This window comes from Leptopilina heterotoma, unplaced genomic scaffold, assembly GCF_015476425.1.
Source record: "Leptopilina heterotoma isolate Lh14 unplaced genomic scaffold, ASM1547642v1 Lhet_33, whole genome shotgun sequence".
NCBI lineage: Eukaryota > Metazoa > Arthropoda > Insecta > Hymenoptera > Figitidae > Leptopilina > Leptopilina heterotoma.
In genome coordinates, this window is record NW_025111022.1 from 169140 (window position 1) to 189576 (window position 20437).

A 20437-nucleotide genomic window follows, 5' to 3' on the forward strand; every position below is an offset into this window, starting at 1 on the left:
TACGAAAAAAGGAAAGAAAAAAATAAGTAAAAAAAAGGAATAAATGAAGAAGAAAGAAAGCAAATAATGCAAGAAAAAAAGGAGAAAAAAAATGAAGAAAAATGGAAAAAAGAAAGTAAAAAGAAGAAAAGGAGAAAATAGAAAAATAAGAAAAGAAAAAATACAATACGAAATCTGACGATTTATGTTTAGTTCATAATTAGTTTTAGCGACACTAGCGCTCATGCGGACAAACTGTTACAACTCAGGTGAGAGATAATTTTGTGTTTTCTTTTCAAAAATTTTATATTACATTTCTATTATAAATAGGAAAAAAGGAAAGAAGAAAGGAAGAAAAAATAAAGAAAAAAAGAAGAAAAGAAGAATAAATAAAGAAGAGAGGAAGAAAGAAAATTGTAAAAAACATAGGAAAGAAAAAAAAGAAAGCAAAAAAAAGAAGAAAAAAAAAATAAAAAGGAAAAATTAAAATGAATGAACTGAAAAAAATTGAATAAAAATACCATTACTTTGTCATCTTAAAAACTATAATTTATTCGAAATGATTATAAAGAAGGTCTAGTTGAACTAATTATAATCTATTGAGTAGTAGTCTTATGGGCGGAATAAAAAAAATACGCAGATTTGTTCTTTAAATCTTTGGATCGATTGATTGTAATTTAACAAAATCCTCGCTAGCCTCCCAGAATTTTTTCCCCTTCGCTGGATCCGATACTCCTAAAGATAATGATGATTGCTGGAAAAATAATAATTATTATTAAAATTATAATTTTCTTAAAGAATAATATTTATTGTAAAAACATTAATTTTAAATGCAATCATTCATAGTATGATTTCAAACGAAAAAAATTTTTTCCAATTCCAATGTTTTCACCCAAAAAATTTCCACAGGAATTAATTTAATTTAGCATATAGCATTTTAAAAAAAATTTCGAAAAAATCAATTATTCAACAAAATTTTTAGACAATTCTCCATAATAATTTAATTATTTTTACTAATAATAACATTTTTCATGGAAATTCAATTTTAAAAAAAAAAATTTTTGATAAAATTCCTAGCAAGAATTTAATTATTTTCATAAATAATAAAATTCATCGCAGGATTTCAATTATTTTTAATATAATTTTACAGGAATTGCTACAAAAAATCAAAAATGTAATTATTCTGAATAATTTAATTTCAATTCCTCGAAAAAATCAATCATTTAATATTTAAAAAAATGTTTTTTAAATTTTTTGTAAGAATTCAATTATTTACAAAAATATTTGAATTTTTCACAGGAATTCAATTGTTTTTAAATTTTTATTTAAATTGTTTGAAAGAAATCAATTATTTTTAATAGAATTTTAATTATATTTTTTTGAAATAATTCAATTATTCTTTTAGGTTTTAATAAAATTCTTCCCAAGAATTCAATTATTTACATAAATAATTCTTCGAAAGAATTCAATTTTTAAAGATAAATAAGAAAATTTATTTTCCCAAAAATTCAATTATTTTGAGGCATTTTAACAAAATTCTTTGCAAAATTCAATTATTTTTATAAATAACAATATTGATCATAAGAATTCAATTATTTTGAAAGTAATAAATTTCTTCTTGAAAATTCAATTATTTTAAAAAATTCTAATAAAATCGTTTGCAAGAATTAAATTATTTTCATAAATAATAAAATGCTTTTTAGAAATTAAATTATTTTTATAAATATTTAAATTCTTTTCTGAAAAAGAAAATTCGTTGCAGGAATTCAATTTATTATAGCAGTCTAAAAAAGAAGTAAATATTTTTGATGAAAATTGGGAAACAGTCAGGAAAGTAAAATATAGAATGGAATTTTTGTCAGTTTTGTGAAGTGTCTAAAACGAATTTTTTTGGTCGTCAAGTTTAATTTTTGATAGCTATAGTTTTTTACTACTTTTTTTTAGTTTGAAAGCTACTTTTTTAAAATTAATTATCGAGTGCGAAGTCTGTTTTCGATATTTTTATCGTCTCAAATTTTTTTAGAGTCTTAGAATTAATTTTTCCTCTAGAAATTTTTACACTAAATTAACATTAAAATCTCGTTTTAAAAAATTAATTGGGGCCTTTTTTAATGAAACCAGCGTCATTAGTAACTTATTTAGAAAAATAGTGACAGAAAATAGAAGACAGAAAAAAATCAATAAAAAAAGTATCAATAGTCGCGTGAGTTTGAGACTTATTAGAAAAAAAATTGATTTTAACAAAAAGCAGATAAAAAATAAAAAATATAAAAATTTCTTACGTGACAATCGAGAAAATATTTTCCAGACACTTTAGCAACATCGTCCGACACTGCCAAGTGTATTGAGGTTTGAGCTCCTTGCTTTGGAGTTTTGAAGAATGATTTGATGATTAGTGCCAGTCCCCATGACAATGGAATTGGAACATTTCTCCAAATTCCACTGTCAATCATTCCTGGATGAAGACAATTGGCCGTCACACCGCTGCCCTCGAGACGTCTTGCCAATTCCAATGTAAAAACAATATTAGCGTACTTTGACACATAATACAAATAGCCAGGAAGTGTTGTCGTTGGATTCAAATTGTCCATATTTAATGTTGATATTCTATACAATTCCGAGGCAACAACTATTATTCGACTTGGAGCTGATTTCTTCAGTAAATCTTTAAACAAATTTTGGACATAAACATAACACATTAATGATTCCAGAAATTCAATTATTTTCAAAATTTTTTTAAAAATTCTCGTCAAAGTTTCAATTACATTTATAAATAATAAAATTCTTTTTCAAAATTCAATTATTTTTAAAAATTTTAATAAATTAATTCTTGTCAAAATTTTACAGGAATTCAATTATTTACGAAAATTTTTAATAAATTTCTTCGAAATAGTTAAATTATTATTTTCATAAGTATTAAAATTTTCACAGGAATTCAATTATTTAAAATACAAAAATTTCATAAAATTTTTCGAAAAATATATTAAGTATTAAAAAAGATTTGTATAAAATTGAAAATTCGTAGCAAGAATTCAATGATTTAAAAAAAAATTTAACAAAGTTATTTTCAAGAATTCAATTATTTTTATAAATAATAAAATTTTTTACCGAAATTCAATTATTTTTATAAACTTTAATCAAATTTGTTGCAAGAATTCAATTATTTATAGGTATAAATAATGAAATTCTTCACAGAAATTCAATTATTTTTATAAATTTGAATAAAATTCGTTGGAAGAATTTAATTAAATTCAAAAGTTACAAAATTCTTCTCCGAAATTCAATTATTTTGCGGCATTTTAATAAATTTTTTTGCAAAATTCAATTATTTTCATAAATAACAATATTCATTACAAGAATTCAATTATTCTTAATAGTAATAAATTTTTTCTTGGAAATTCAATTATTTTTAAAAAATTCTAATAAAATCGTTCGCAAGAATTCAATTATTTTCATAAATAATAAAATTTGTCACAGAAATTAAATTCTTTTTAAACATTTTAATAAAAATTTTGTAATAATTCAATAATTTTCATAAATAATAAAATTCTTCTCAGGAATTCAATTATTTTCATAAACTTTAATCAAATTTGTTGCAAGAATTCAATTATTTATATAGGTATAAATAATTGAAATTCTTCACAGAAATTCAATTATTTTTATAAATTTGAATAAAATTCGTTGGAAGAATTTAATTAAATTCAAAAGTTATAAAATTCTTCTCCAAAATTTAATTATTTTAGAAAAATTTTAATAAAATTCTTGGGATAATTTTAATTATTTTCATAAATAATAAAATTCATCGCAGGATTTTAATTATTTTTGATCTAATTTTTTTAATCAAATTCCTCGAGAAATATTATTATTCTTAAAAATTTGATTAAAATTTGTCAAAAGAATTCAATTATTTAAAAATTTGTTGATAAAATTCTTTATGAGTATTCAATTTTAACAAACATTTAATTATTCAATAAATTATTTATTTTTTAATTTAAATAATTGAATTCTAACATTTTAAATCATTTTTGTTCTTAAATATTTTCAATTTTAACAATAAGGTATTGAAAATCATTAAATTCTTGCAAAGAATTTTATTAAAAAATTTCAAGAGAATAATTGAATTCCTTCGAAGAATGTTATTATTTATAAAAATAATATTAAAATTTAATTAAAATTATTGATAGAAAATTAAAATCTTTTAAACCATTTTATTAGAGTTTTTGACAATAATTAAATTATTTTGAATAATTTTAATTGGAAATTTAGAAAATAATTGAACTTAACAAAGAGTTTAAAAATTTTTTTTTTAAATATTAGTGTCTGTTAATAATTATAATTAAATATTTGATTATTGCAGTTTATTAACATTGAAAAACTATATTGTTTATAAAAAATAATTTAATTCTTGCGATGAATTTTTCTCATACATTTACTAAAATAATATTTAAAATTTAAATTATGTAAGTAAATTATTAAATTATTTAAATAATATTTAAATATTTAATAAATATTTTCATAATATTTTACTCATAAAAAAAATTGAATATTGTTTCGAAGGAATTATGGAAATTTTTAGATAATAATTGGATTCTTTCAGAAAATTAAAAAAAAATTGAATTATTTCGAATGATTTATTACAATTTTAGTAAATAATTGAATTTTTTTAAAACTTTTATAATGAATTAAGAAAAAAATTGAATTCTTTCGTGAAATTTTATTGAAATTACTTAAATTTTTGCAAAAATTATTTTTAAAAATAATTGAATTGTTTCAATGAATTTATTAAAATTTTTAAAAAATAATTGAATTCTTTCGTGAAATTGTATCAAAATTTTGTTAAAAATAATTGAATTTTTGCGAAGAATTTTACTATTTATAAAAATAATTGAATTGTTTCGAATAATTTATTAAAAGTTCAGAAAATAATTGAATCTTTTTAAAAAATTTTGTAACGAATTAAGAAAAAAATAATTGAATTCTTGCGATGAATTTTGGTAAAATTTTTTGAAATAATTGTATTCCTGAGAAGAATTTTACTATTTATAAAAATAATTGAATTCTTTCAAAGAATGTTATGTTATGTATTTAATAAGTGAATTTTTCAAATTTTAATTATAAAACTAAAAATTATCATTTCAATCAATAATTGAAAATAATAATTATTATTACTTAAATTAAAATTGTAAACTATAATTATAATCAGTAAAATAAGATTTCACTGCAGTTATTTATACAAAAAAATAAAAAAAAAAAATGTAAATGCTAATAACTTTTTTGGACTCGTACCAATCAGAAGATGGGTCAAAAGAAATGGTCCATAGTGATTAGTAGCCATTGTCATTTCTAGGCCATCATCGGTGACTTTTTTTCTGAATGTCTCAGCCGTTCCTGCATTATGAATTAAAACGTGTAAACTTTTTTCCTCCTTATTTATTTGCTTGGCAAATTCTCGCACCGATTGAAGAGACGATAAATCCAATTTACGAACAACTATATTCTCATTATCCGTCTCCTTTACTAATTCATCTGTAAAGAAATTATAATTATTTTTATAATTTTTTTTTTATATCTTATAACTTTCTTTTGTATTGTAATTATCGTTTCAAGAGAAGACGATTAAATGTATTCTTGAAATGCGGTTAATTATAGTTCAATAAAATTGTAATCAACTGTTGGGAAATATTCAAATGGGAAGTGTATATTGATTATTGTCTTTAGAATACAAAGCGCGACTTGTGGAAATATTTGTGAAATTGTGGAATTAATTTGCAATAGAAAATTATTAGAGTAGTGCTTTTTTAATTCTTTGCTTATTTTCTTTTTCAGCGAAAATTTATTTGACACATTGTATTAAAATTAAAATTTTAATTTTTTTAATTTGTTTTATTTAATTTAAATAAAACAAATTAAATCAGATAAAATTATTATACAGGAAAAAAGTTAAAATTTTGTCTGGAAATCAGGGAAAAATAAAATAAAATTTAATTAAATCATAAAAATAAATAATTTTTTTGAGAATTAATTTTTCTGCTCATCGCTATTATTAGAATAGGAAATAAATTGATATAAAAATAATCTCGTGATTTAATAAGTGATTTTTGAGAAAGCATACATACATTAGATAATAGAAAGCAGTATGGATGCGTTTGCAAAGAATTTTCTCGCCAGATTGTACGGTTACAATTGGTTGGTTAAGTGGCAAAGTATAATGAGTTCTTCTTACAATATCCTATATCTGTATATTTTTATTTATACATAATTGGAAATAATGTGCAAAATACCTTTTAATTCGGTGGCATTCTTAACATTTCTGCACGCCATAATAACACGAGCACCACGCTTAGCAAGATCTCTGGCTGTTTCTTTACCAATTCCAGAAGTGCAGCCAGTTATTATAACAGTTTTTCCATTCATTTTATTTTTACTTTTGCAAACTCCCAAACTAAAGTACAAATACAATTTTATTGCCGAGATGAATAAAAATGCACCGCCGAAAATTACAGCTGCTGCCAAATAACAGAGGGTTGAGCAAGATATAATGCTCAAATTCATCATCTGGAAAAAAATTATTTTTTTTTTTTTTGACAAATAATAATTTATATTGAATACTTTACAGGGTTGGCACAAGTCAGGGAAATTAGAATTGATCAGGGAAATCAGGGAAAAGTCAGGGATTTTTATTAAAAGTACTGGAAAAAATTTAATTTTTAGAATTTATAAGAAAATTCTGAATTTTGGTGAATTTTTTGTTTACCTCATAAACTATGAAATTGCCAAGAATTCTAATACAAAACCCTTCAATTTTTTCTATTTCTAACAATAATTTCTTTTTAAATAACTTAATTATTCAAGAAATATCATAAAATTATTACTTAGAAATTATTTAATTAATAATTTTACTTAAAATTTTCAAAATTAATTCGATTTTAAAAAAAAGTTGCGTTTAAAATGTTCATAAATAGATGAATTTCAAAGGTTTCATTATGAAATTTTTAATGAATTTAAATAGAAATTTTAAGAACAACTGATTACAGAAATTCAATTATTTTCAAAAGTGATGAACTTCTTAGCATAAATTCAATTATATTCAAAAATTTATAAAAATTCTCGTCAAAATTTCAATTATTTTTATAAATAATAAAATTCTTCTTCAAAATTCAATTATTTTCAAAAAATTTAATAAAATTCTTGGCAAAATTTCAATTATTTTTAAAAATTATCCTCATTTCAATTATTTTTAATATCTACTATTTTAATTAAATTTTCCAAAAGAATTCAAATATTTAAACAAAATGTTAAAAAAATTTCACAGGAATTCAATTACTTATCAATTTTTTATCAATTTCTTTGCACCAATTCAATTATTTTTAACTTTAATCAAGTTTCTCGAAAGAATTCAAATATATATTCAGAGAATTGAAAAAAATAGTTCTGAAAAATTCAATTATTTCGAAAAATTTAAATAAAATTCTTTTAAAAATTCTATTATTTAAAAAAATTTTAACAAAATTCTTTACAAGATTTAGTTAATAAAATTGCAATTTTAATAAAATTTCCCTATTCAATTCAATTATTTTTAATACAATTCTTCGAAAGAATTCAATTATTTTTATAAATAATAAAATTTTTCTCGAGAATTCAATTATTTTAAAAAATTTTGATAAAATGCTTTATAAATTTAAAAAATTATAATAAAATTGATCATAGAATACAATTATTTTCGTAAAATATAACATTCTTCCTAGGAATACAATTATTGTCAAAAATATTCCTAAAATTCTTCGAAACAATTCAATTATTTTCGTAAAAAATAAAATTCTTTAAAGCAATTCAATTATTTAAGAAATTTTAATAAAATTCTTTTCAAGAATTCAATTCTTTTCAAAAATAAACATGTTCACAGGAATTTAATTATTTAAAAAAAAATTTAATAAAATTCTTCGTCAGATTTCAATTATTTTCAATTTTTTAATGAAATTTCTCAATAGAATTTAATTATTTTCAAAAAGTTTAAAAAAATTCTGAGAAATTCAATTATTTAAAAAAAATTTTGAATAAAATTCTTCACAAGAAATTAATTAATATTATAAATAATAATATTTTTCTCCGGATTTCAATTATTTTTATAAATAAAATTCTTCACAGGAATTCAATTCTTCAAAAAATTTGTTAATAAAATTCGTTGCAAGAATGAAATTATTTTTATAAATAACAAAACTTATCGCAGAATTTCAATTATTTTTTTATAAAATTTTTAATAAAATGATAGAAAATTGCATTTATTCTTAAAATGTTTTTAAAATTCGCCCAAAGAATTCAATTATTTTAAAATTTTTTTATAAATTTCTTTATAAAAATCCAATTTTAAGAAATATTCAATTATTTAATAAATTATTTATTTTTGTATTTAAATAATTGAATTCTCGAGACATTTTTTAATAAAAATTGATGAATATATGAATTTCACTTAAAATTTTAAATTATAATTGAATATTAAAAGCATTACAGCATGAATTTTTAGAAATAATTGAATTTTGAAAAGGGTTCAAATTAAAATTTTTGAAAATTTGAATTTATAGTTACAATATTCTTATGATATAAAATAATGATTTTATTACTCTGTCATCTTAAATTTATTATAAGTTTCAGAAGGTTTGAATTTGAAAATCTTAATTCCTATAGAAAAATAATAATGATTAAGTATTTATTTGAAAAAGAAGTTATTGATGTTCTCGAATAATTTTACACTTAAAGAAATTCGTAAATAAATGTACTATTAAAATAAAAATAAAAATAAAATTAAAATTAAAATAATTTTTAAAATATTAAAAACAAATATTTGAAATACGGAAAATATAGGATGACTTAACTTTTCTAATTAAATTGAACAACGGTATAATATATTTAATCATAGATTGAATTTTATTAGAAATTTGAAGTCGTCTCATTTATTTTATCATTGAATCTCATAAGAAATAGAAATTCTTTCCAAAATAATGTCGTTGAAATACTATTTTTACACTTTTATCGTTTTTATACTTTTTTAATTGCGTGCATATTTTCCAATAAATTTATTCATTTTCCTAACGAATCTTTGCAGTTATTACTTTTGTATAACGATTACACACTCTTTTTTCTTCTCTTTTGACAATTATTTTTCTTTATTTGTCCATGCAGGATGAGCAATTTTGTTGCAAACCCCATTAAGGAAAAACCGGTTTTCAACTTCTTATAACAAATGAAATATAGCGGGAAAGAAAAAAAAATATTAATCTACCATATACAGGATTCATTGAATGCAAATAGTTTATTTTTTTTTCGAATATTATTTATATTCGTGTCATCAAAAAATGTGTAAAATTTTAAATATGTAAATAAATATGCAAAAAAAAATACTTAATAATTTAAATTAGTGACTGATTCTTTGCTTTCGAATCAGTAAATTTTACTAATATGTAAATAGCAGTATCTGCTAATTTATTTGTAAAATTTACTAATTCAAAAGCAAAAACTCAGTCACTAATTTAAATTTAGTAAACATTTTTAGTTTTTACTAATTTAAATTTAGAGAGTAAATTTTTATTATTTGGACTTGTTGAGTAGCTACACGGAGAAAAAGGAGAAAAAGGAACAATAAGTATATATACTTATTGTTTATTAATATTATTGTTATTATTAATATTATTTATTAATATTATTATTATTAATATTATTTATTAACATTATTAATATTACTTATTAATTAATATTAATTTACAGTGTAATTTTTAATTGTTTTCCGTTAAATGACATTTTTAATTTCATTTTATTATTATTATTTGAAATATTAATTGAATTATTACTTGAATTATTAATTAATCTCATAAATTTAAGTAATAAATGTAAAATTTGATAAATCAAAAAGTAAATAATAATAACAAACAAAATATGTTAATTTAATTAATTACTTGAATCAGTTGATTAGTTGAATCCCTAATTTATTTTTTTGTAAAATTAGCAATTTATTGGTTCAATTATTAGCTGAATTATTAATATTTTTAGTTTTAATTAATTATTTTATTTAAAATTTGGAATTAAATTTAATTTTTCAATTTAAAAATTAGAAAGCAAAAGTTTTTTAATTTTTTATAAATTAAAATTATTTTATGATTAATTGTATTATTTATTGCTAATTATTAATTGAATTATTAATTAAATTGTTAGTTGAATTACTTTACTAATTTATTTATTAAATTACAAATTTAATCTCTTTAAATCTGAATTAGTAAAAATGTTTTCTAATTTGAATTAGGGTCTGACTTTTTGCTTTTGAATTAGTAAAATTTACTAATGAATTTGTAATAATTATAATTTTTACAAATTTCTACTAATTTATTTGTAAAATTTAGTTAATTAAAAAAATTTAGTTAATTTAGTTAATTTATTTAATTTATTTAATTAATAAAATTTACAAATTCGAAAGCAAAAAGTCAGTCAAATTTCGAGAGATTATTAATTTAATAATTATAATTTTTTAAAAATTAAATTATTAAAATATTAAAAACCTTTTTTTTAATTTTTAAATTGAAAAAATTCAATTGAATTATTAATGAAATTTGTTTCTTAATAATTACAATGTTTTTAATAAATTGAAAAAAATGAAATGAAATGAAATAAAATAATAAAAAAGTTAATTGCGTTAGAATTGTAATGAGTAAAATTTGAAAGTTACTTACTTTAAAATATTAAGAAATATCTTGTCTCTCATGAGTGTCCGAATTAAACTAAACTTTTGTAGCTGTGTAGCTGCATCGGCACTGGACTCTACTTACGGTACCTACCTGTCAAGCAACAGGTATTCCCCTCCAAACAATATTACAACAAGTTCACTGAATTCACCTTGAAGTTGGTGTGGCAGATTCCTGTATTAAAATAATTCAAACTTTGCAAATGATTTAAGAAAGTTGAATTTCGATATCAAAGTTCAAAGATTTAGAAAATTTAGAAATTGTTCAACGATCTACTTTCAAAAATTATTCGTTCGTTTATTTTCAAAAAAGAAAAAAAGTGAAAGTAATCTTATCTATGAAGTTAAATTTTGATTTTAATTGTACAATTACGATTACAATTTTGAATTTTAATTTGAAACTTCGCTGAAAAAAATTTATTTGATTCAAATAAATTATTACTAGCTTATTGTAGAATAAATATTTTTGTATTAAATAATTTTTATTTAGTCAATTAAATGGTATTTGTTTCAAGTCCTGAAATTTTTGGTTCAAATAGGTACAATTTATTTGATTTAAATAAAAATAAATTAAAATTGCTTGAATCAAGGAAATATTTATTTAATAATGGTAAATTTAAGTATAGTAAATTATTTGAATCAAAATATAATTTTTTTAGTATTTTACCCAAATTTCGGTGTAATTATATTAAATTAATAAATTAAATTATCTAATTAAACTTTGTAATAATATAATATTTATAATTAGTAATTTATTAATTTAACAATAATTTGACTATTCTAAATAATTTAACAATATTACATCAATAATTATTTAATCCTTTTGACGAACCAAATATATTCATCAGCTTTTGAAAAAAAAAATAAAATTTTTTTGAGGTTTTAACTGAATAACTGAAAATTAGAAAGTAATTTTTATTGTTTTTGAGAGAAAAAAGGATAACATTATTAGGCGGACTACAAACGTTTTTGTGTTGGTTCAAATAAAAGGAAAGGCCATTAAGATGCTGGTGGCCAGTTCAATGAACCTTGCGTGTCCTTTTTTCAATACAAATCTTCACCAACTCTACTTTTGTCGCAGAGTCGATGCTCTTTGGTTCCTGGTTGCGATAAATTTACAAAATTTGTAAAATATTTTTTGTAAACTAATATGTTTAATTTAAATTGTTACTATTTATTGTTAGTATAGTTTATTTACATTATCATTAATTTCACTGTCACTTGATGAAATTTTCTCCTTTTTTCACAAGCGATTTATTTTGTTTCTTATTTCTCTTCTTCTCTTCTTTTTGTTATTTTTCTATTTTCCAAGTATGAAATTAAATTTAATTAATTAATTTTATTTTCATTAGCTTTATTTCCGAAATTATAATTTTAGAAAATTTTCTTTTAGAAAAAAAAAAATTTCTAAATCTGGGCAATGTTAAATTAATCTCTCTTCTGGTTTTAGGCCTACAAGATCACAGCATTTATTCCAAAGTTTTACTCTATCTTCGTCACTATAGGGACGATTCAAAAAATTCATTTCCTGAAAAGAAATAAATAAATATAATTGAATTCTAGTTTTCTTGAAAATATCCAATTGGTATACCAAAGTGGATCAAATTGTCTCTAATAATTTTAAACTTATTTATGAGAAAATGTAGGAAATTCTTTGAAAATAATTTTCAAAAATACCTTGCAATCGACGAAATACTTTCCGGATACTTTTGATCCTTCATCGCTAACTGCTACATGAATGGATGTCTGCGCCCCTTCTTCTGGTGTCTATAAAATTACTATTTTTTACTTAATTACTACATTATGATATTTTTCGTTTTAAAAAAATAATTTTTTTTTCTCAAAATTTTTACCTTGAAAACAAAGAGTCCCAAGAAGTAAATTAGAATTCTGCCCGTAAATTGAATTGGTTGGAAAATATTTGTATCCACAGCACCAGGATAGACAGAATTTGATGTAACTCCTTTAAACAAAAACGAAAATATTGAAAAAAATATAAAATTAGCTAAAAGTTATATTTTTATTTATTTGTATATCAAAAGTTGGACTTTAGTTTCTGTTTATCTATATTAATAATATTGTTGTATTCCGGTACTCTATTCGCAGTTTGAAATTAGTTGCTGTTTGCTTTTTTGTTTCCTAAATTTTTAAATAATTTTTTTCTTTAAAATGTTTTCAATTTTAAGAATTAATGTACTGAATATCATTGAATTCTTGTAAAGTATTTTTATAAAAATATTTTAAAATAATTGTAATTTATGAAGAATTAAATTATTTTCAATAATTGTAACAAAAATTCCATAGGCAATTTATAAATATGACAAATCTTCGTAAAAAATTCAATTATTTTTTATATAAATAATAAAATTCTTATCAGGATTTCATATATTTTCAATACAATTTTAATTAATTTCTTCAAAAATTTCAATTATTTTTTTAAAATATTGTGAAAATTCTCCGAGAAAATCCGATTATTTAAAAAAATAATTGAATTTTTCACATGAGTTCAGTTATTTAAACAACTTTTAATAAAATCCAAGTCAAGAATTAATTTATTTTTAAAAATAATGAAATTTTCGCTAGAATTCAGTTATTTTAAAATTTAAATACAATTTTAATATTATAAAATTCTTCTCAATATTTTACAAAAAGTCAATTATTTGTAGAAATAATGTATATTTTTCGTCAGGGATTCAATTATTTAAAAAAATTAAATTCTATTAAAATTAATTAAATTCTATTTAAGAAATTAAGTATTTTCAGAAATAATTAAATTGTCAATTTACTGAAAATCATTGAATTCTTGTAAAGTATTTATAAAAAAATTTGAAAATAAATTGAATTCATTTCAAGAATTTTATCAACATTTTTTCAATAATTGAATTCTTTCGAGAAAATGTAATTAAAATTTGTATTGAAAATAATTTAATTCATGACAAGAATTTTATTAAAATTCTTTATTTAAGGGCATTTGAACCTTGATGACGTCATACATGCTTTGCACAAAGTGTAACGTCATCAAGGTTCAAATGCCCTTAAAATAATTGAATTGTTTCGAAGAATTTATTTCAATTTTCTTGAAAATATGAAAGTTTTCTTTAATAATTTTTATTGAAAATTTTGAAAATAATTAAATTTTAAGAAGAATTTCTTTTAAGTTCTTAAAATAATCGTGATTATTATTAATTGTAATTAACGATTTTCCTATTAAATTATGTTAAAATTATTCATAGAAAATTAAACAATTTTATTAGAGTTTTTGTAAATAATTATTTTTTTTTAAAGAATTTATTAAATTTCATAAAAATAATGTAATTTTTAAATGTAATTTTAATTGAAAATTTTAAAAATAATTTAAATTTACAAAGAGTTTTATTAAAAACTTTTGAGAACAATAATTGAATTGATTAGAAAAATTGTATTACAATTTTTAAAAATAATTGAACCTGTTAGAGAAATTTTATTAAAATTACCTTGAATATAATTGAATTTTTTCCTGGAAATTTAATTATAAATTGAATTGAAAATAATTGAATTTCTCAGAAGAATTTTATTATTTACAAAAATAATTAAATTCTTGCCAAGAATTTTACAATTTATAAAAATAATTGAATTGTTTCAAAGAATTTTTTATCAGAATTGTTGAAAATAATTGAATTTTTTTTAAAACTCTTGAAAATAATTGAATTTAAATAATATTTCTTAAAATTCTTTCGAGAAATTTTATTAAAATTGTATTAAAAATAATTGAATTTAAATAATATTTCTGAAAATTCTTTCGAGAAATTTTATTAAAATTGTATTAAAAATAATTGAAATCCTCCGAAACATTTTATTATTTATGAAAATATTTTAATTCTTGCGAAGAATTTTCTTATTTATGCGAAAATAATAATTGAAATTCTTGCGGAGAATTTTACAATTCATAAAAATAATTGAATTGTTTCGAAGAATTTTATCTGAATTTTTTGAATGAATTTTATTAAGAATTTTGAAAATAATGATTTTTTAAAAAGATTTTTATTAAAATTGTTGAAAATAATTGAATTTATATTAAAATTCTTGAAAATAATCGAATTTAATTAATATTTTTCAAAATAATTATACTCTTTCGAGAAACTTTATTAAAATTCTATTGAAAATAATTAAATTATTCTAAAGAATTTTATTATTCATGAAGATAATGAAATTCTTGTGACAAATTTTATTATAATTTTTGAATAATAATAAAAAAATATATTTAATACTATGAACTTAATAAGTAAATTTTTAAAATCTAAAATTTGTAATCATTCAAAAATTGATGTTTATTCTTAAAAATATAAAATTTTTTTATTTGCAAAATTAATAATATATAAGAAGTTACATTAATAATTCATAGTTTTTCTAAGAATATCAATTTAGTATCCTTATAAAAACTGTGAAAAAAGAAGTAATGATACAAGTTTGTAGAAGTAGAAAGATCTTTTTTTTCTAAAAAATTAAAAAAAAAATTTAATTTATGCTTTTATAGTAAAAGTAATTTTATATTTTTTTCCGAGTAAAAAAAATAGTTATAAATTATCGTTACCTGTGCCTTTTAAACGTTTTGCAAATTCATTACTACACAAGACATTGTACAATTTGCTGTCACTATAAAGTAAAAGCATATTATTTCCCTTTTCAGAATTCATATTATTAAAATCTAATCTTCCCAATAAATGTAATATAGATGCGACGTGAACAATTCGACTAGGTGTTGATTTCTTTAATAAATCTGTGAATTAAACAATTTTAAATTTACTTTAATTTATTAAAATTATAATTCTGTAAAAAATATGTAAAAATTTAATAATGTACTAACAATATTAGTATAATTAAATTTTTATATTTATTATTTATTTATTATACATAGTTCCTGCCTTTCGGCTTTGAACGAACTTCCGGCATTCTCCAATTAAATTTTCATATTTAGGGGAGACCGGGGCGTAATGGCTAAGGGGCGTAATGAATAATCGTAATTTGTTTAAAAACCGTAAATTGTAATAATTTCGCACAATAGACAAGTTATTGTACTTGGTATACTGCAAGTTTGTCAGGAGTTTCATTAATATTTATTCATTATTGTAAGAAATATAGTAGAAAAACTATTTTTGACATACGAAAGTAACTTTTCAAAATTTTCGTTTTTTCGTTCTATTTTTTTCAAAAATAGCTTTAAAAAAAAAACTGAAATGAGGTTTCGATCTTGACACGTTTGTTTTTAAGGGACAATTCGAGATTTTTGATTCACACTTCCGGTATTGTTAAAGAAAAGCCAAATATTTGCCGAGTACCCCCGGGGCGTAATGGCTAGTTTTTCCCGGGGCGTGTTGGCTAATGCAATACGCTATGTATAAAAAGCAACCTACCATATTGGCGAAGTGTAGGTTTGTTTTCGCGGTTACTTGTCACTTAGTTTAAATATGTTTAGGTGTTTTTAACAAAATTTAAAAGTTTTGGTCTAAAATTTACAAATAGTAGATTTCAAGCTACGATTTTAATGAGAAATTACAAAAAAAATTGAGAGAGTGCCAATATCACAGAATATTATTGAAAAAGCGATAGTTGAAGTATTGCTGAATAAAAATAGCATTCACGGAATACCCAGGAACCTTAATTTACAATATGCAATAAGATTGGAAACTGTAGATAATAATTAGCAATCATTATTCATTACGCCCCGGGAGTTATCCATTACGCCCCGGCTCGGGCCGTATTTTGGAGCTCTGCATTGCTCCAGAAAAACTGTTGTAGAATAAAAAGTAAGAGTCATATCGGGACGTTTGTAGTCTTAAAAGAAAGCTGAGATACCAGAGTAACTTTTCTGGAAGATAAACATTCAATTAGAACAAAACTGTCCGAGTAAAACAACAAAGAGTGAAAAGTTAGCCATTACGCCCCGGTCTCCCCTACTTAACAGAATTTTTAGGTAATCAAATTATTAGGTACTTAATACAATTTTATTCAAAATCCATCAGATATTCCGTACGGAATTTTGCAAAAAAAAAACAAAAAAAAAACATACAACTAAAAAAATTATACACCTACAATTGTTAATTAATAAATTAAAATTTAAAAACAAGTGAACTGAAAAAATGAACAATGTCCTATAAAAAGAAAATTTTCTTTCTTGAAAAGAATTGTAATTTAAAAATTAAAATTGAAATGAATGCATACCGATTAATAAATTTGTCAGCAAAAAATGTCCATAGTGATTTACTTGCATTCCAATTTCCAAGCCATCTTTAGTTTTTTTATTTGACGATGAAGCAATACCTGCATTATTGATAAGAATATCCAATCGTTTTTCTTTTGCAATAATATTTTTGGCAAATTTTCTCACGCTCTCAAATGAACCCAAATCCAGAAAATGTGCCTCAATATTTTTATTACCAGATATTTCTATTATTTCATCTGTCAACATTTTCGTATATATATAATTAAAAATAATTCACGAAATAAATATTAATGTTTTAAATCAACATTTAGTTTATTATTTAAATTATTCCTTAATTTTTCTTTTAAATTTCATACCTTTCGCTTCATTTGCTTCAGTTATATCATTACAGGCTATGATAATTTTTGCTCCTCTTCGCGCAAGATCTAATGCAGTACATTTGCCAATTCCTAAAAAATAAAACATATAATAAAATATTAAGTGATTAAAATTTAAACCAAAAATTATTTGATTCAAGTAAATATTTATTTGATAATAATAGACAAGTAATCTTCTATTTCAATAAAATAAATTTTCTAACCCCTTTAGTTGGTTATTTGGATCAAATTTATTTTTTAATGATTTTTAGCTTCAAAAAGAAAAATTAATAACCAGTTCAATTGTTTTAAATTTTGTTCAGTTACCTCTGCTTGATCCAGTAATAATTACGACTTGACCGTCTAATCTTTTATTTGTCGAACATTTTCCTTTCGTTAAAGTATTGAATATTTTTAATACTATCAGAAATAAGAAAGTGTAGAAAATAAAGGCGAAAATTTGACAATATGTATTATTCTGAAACAAGAAAATATAAACTCTTTGTATCAAGAATATAATATAAATTATATTCATCAGTTTGAAAAAATGTTGCAAAAAATGTACATTATTACAACAGCAATAATTGTACCAACAATATTATAACAACAATAATTGTACCAACAATATTGTATAATAAAAATAATATTGTAATAAAAATATTGTAACAACAATAATGTTGTAGTAACAATATTATAACAACAATAATTTTACCAATAATATTGTACTAACAATATTACAACAACAACAACGATTGTACCAACAATATTACAAAAACAATAATTGTACTAACAATATTGTATAATTAAAATAATATTGTAATAAAAATATTGTAACAACAATATAATGTTGTAGTAACAATATTATAACAACAATAATTTTACCAATAATATTGTACTAACAATATTACAACAACAACAACGATTGTACCAACAATATTATAAAAACAATAATTGTACCAACAATATTGTATAATAAAAATAATATTGTAATAAAAATATTGTAACAACAATAATGTTGTAGTAACAATATTATAACAACAATAATTTTACCAATAATATTGTACTAACAATATTACAACAACAACAACGATTGTACCAACAATATTATAACAACAATAATTGTATCAACAGTATTGTATAATAATAATAATAATAATATTGTACTAAAAATATTGTAACAACAATAATGTTGTACTAACAATATTTTAACAACAATAATATCAGGTGTTTAAATGAATAAATAAAATGCAATAACAATATTGTAAAAACAATAAATTTTTTAAAGTAACAAAAAATTTTGTAACAAGCATGAAATTACTTTTATAATAAAATTATAGAAAAAATTCAATTAATTTAAAAAAAAATTAGAAAAAAATGGAAAAATTTTAAAGAAAGAGAACTGAAAATAAATTAAAGTATTTTGTCTTATTAAAATAAAACCTAATAACAACAAATAATTTTTTTTTAATTTACCTCCATAATAATTATTTCTAGTTGCAAACAAAGAAGAGACTTGAGTACTTGACTTTTAATATAGATCACTGACACTTTTTTTGTTAGGAAAACTTAATTATTTTTATTGAATATTTGTATGAAAGAAACTGTCAAGAAAGAATATATAGAAGCAAATGCAACATGTTACTGTTACGGAAATTTATTTAAACTATCTGAAGAAGCAACGTAATTCAATTTACTTTCGCTAAATAGGGAAGTTTCTCTGATCACAGCAGTAGAGTATTTGAGAATTGCACATCAGTCTGACGCATATTATATAAGGCGCGATCTATCATTTATATCCTTATGATAATTATTAGAATGTCTCATTTTTCAAATAAGAATAATAAGTAATTTTTTAGCAACATTGTATTGATGTTTTTTTTATTTAGAGAACATTGAATATCAAGTTATAAAATTTTATGATTGAGGAAAGAAAATAATGTCAAAATTGAATAATAATTATCTTTAATTAATATATCATATGCTTTTTGTTAAAATTTGTTAGAAACGTTTTTTTTAATTATTTTATGCATAATTGAAAGTTCATTAATAATAAATCTGTTTCATTTCAATAATAAAAAAAATCTATTTCTTTATTAGTTTAGTATTTAAAAGTTTTTTTTTGCTTTAAATATATTTATTAATATTAAAAATTGTTTTGTTTCAGATTAATGATAATAAAAATATTTCAAATTCGTGTAACTAATATAAGTTCGAAAAATTACAAATTTTAATAAAAAAAAAACGATGTTTCTTTTATTATTTAATACAATGTAAAATAATTACAACTTTGACTTTAACTCTTTTGTTAAGTCACTTAAAGAAAAAGCATGAGTAATTATTTAGTGAAAAAGGTTAAAAGTTGGAATTAATTTTTAATTTTACAACTTTTTTTATAATCTGACAAAAAAGTAATTTTAGGGCATAAAGTGTTGTCCGTTCGTTTATTATTTTTGCATATTTGCTGTATTTTTTGGGTTTATTGCAAAAATATTTTTATTATTTTTACAATTATTACATATTATTTAAATTACAAAATGCGCGAGAAAGTTTATAAATTTAAAAAAAAAAAATTTAATTTTCCAAATTTTGTATAAAAATTAGTTTTTATTGTTCAATTTGTATAAAAAATTACATATTTAATTGAAAAATTTGCGTCTGTTTAAATAATTTTTTCTAAAGGAAGAAGTAGAATTAAAAATAACAGTTTGAAATTAGAAATTAGAAGTAGAATTAAAAGTTGAACTAGAATTTGAATTTCAAATGAAAAATTGAAACTGAAATTTAATTAACTATAATTAGAAGTAGAATTAAATTTTAATTAAATTTTAATTAAATTAAACTAAAATTAGAATTATAAGTAGAAGTAGAATTAGAGTTTCATGTGAAAAATTGGAATTAGAATTAGAATCAGAATTAAATTGATTTCAATTTAATTCATTTAAATTGAAATTAGAACTAAATTGAATTAAATTTAAATTTAAATTATAATTATAAGTAAAAAATAGAATTAAAATTTCATGTGAAAAATTGAAATTAGAATTAAATTGAATTAAATAAAATTGAAATTAGAATCAGAATTAAATTTAAAATTTAATTTCATTGATAATGAAATTAAAATTAGAATGAAAAGTAGAAGTAGATATAGAATTTTTTTTATTAAATATGGATAATCGATTA

At 20.3% G+C, this 20437-nt stretch overlaps 2 protein-coding genes across 2 annotated transcripts; both read right to left on the reverse strand.

Moving 5' to 3' along the window:
* Window positions 1-506: 506 nt before the first annotated feature.
* On the reverse strand, window positions 507-10836 carry LOC122505022 (retinol dehydrogenase 11). Its single transcript, XM_043616430.1, has 5 exons — window positions 10695-10836; window positions 6261-6534; window positions 5266-5505; window positions 2262-2644; window positions 507-733 (listed from the first exon to the last, which is right to left on the reverse strand). Exons 2-5 carry the CDS (start codon window positions 6532-6534, stop codon window positions 629-631), a joined length of 1002 nt encoding a protein of 333 aa, XP_043472365.1. The 5' UTR covers window positions 10695-10836; the 3' UTR covers window positions 507-628.
* A 770-nt stretch (window positions 10837-11606) lies between these two features.
* LOC122505023 (retinol dehydrogenase 12-like) lies at window positions 11607-19010 on the reverse strand. Its single transcript, XM_043616431.1, has 8 exons — window positions 18734-19010; window positions 17588-17738; window positions 17261-17353; window positions 16904-17140; window positions 15276-15461; window positions 12559-12668; window positions 12383-12472; window positions 11607-12233 (listed from the first exon to the last, which is right to left on the reverse strand). Exons 1-8 carry the CDS (start codon window positions 18737-18739, stop codon window positions 12129-12131), a joined length of 978 nt encoding a protein of 325 aa, XP_043472366.1. The 5' UTR covers window positions 18740-19010; the 3' UTR covers window positions 11607-12128.
* Between the last annotated feature and the right edge of the window lie 1427 nt (window positions 19011-20437).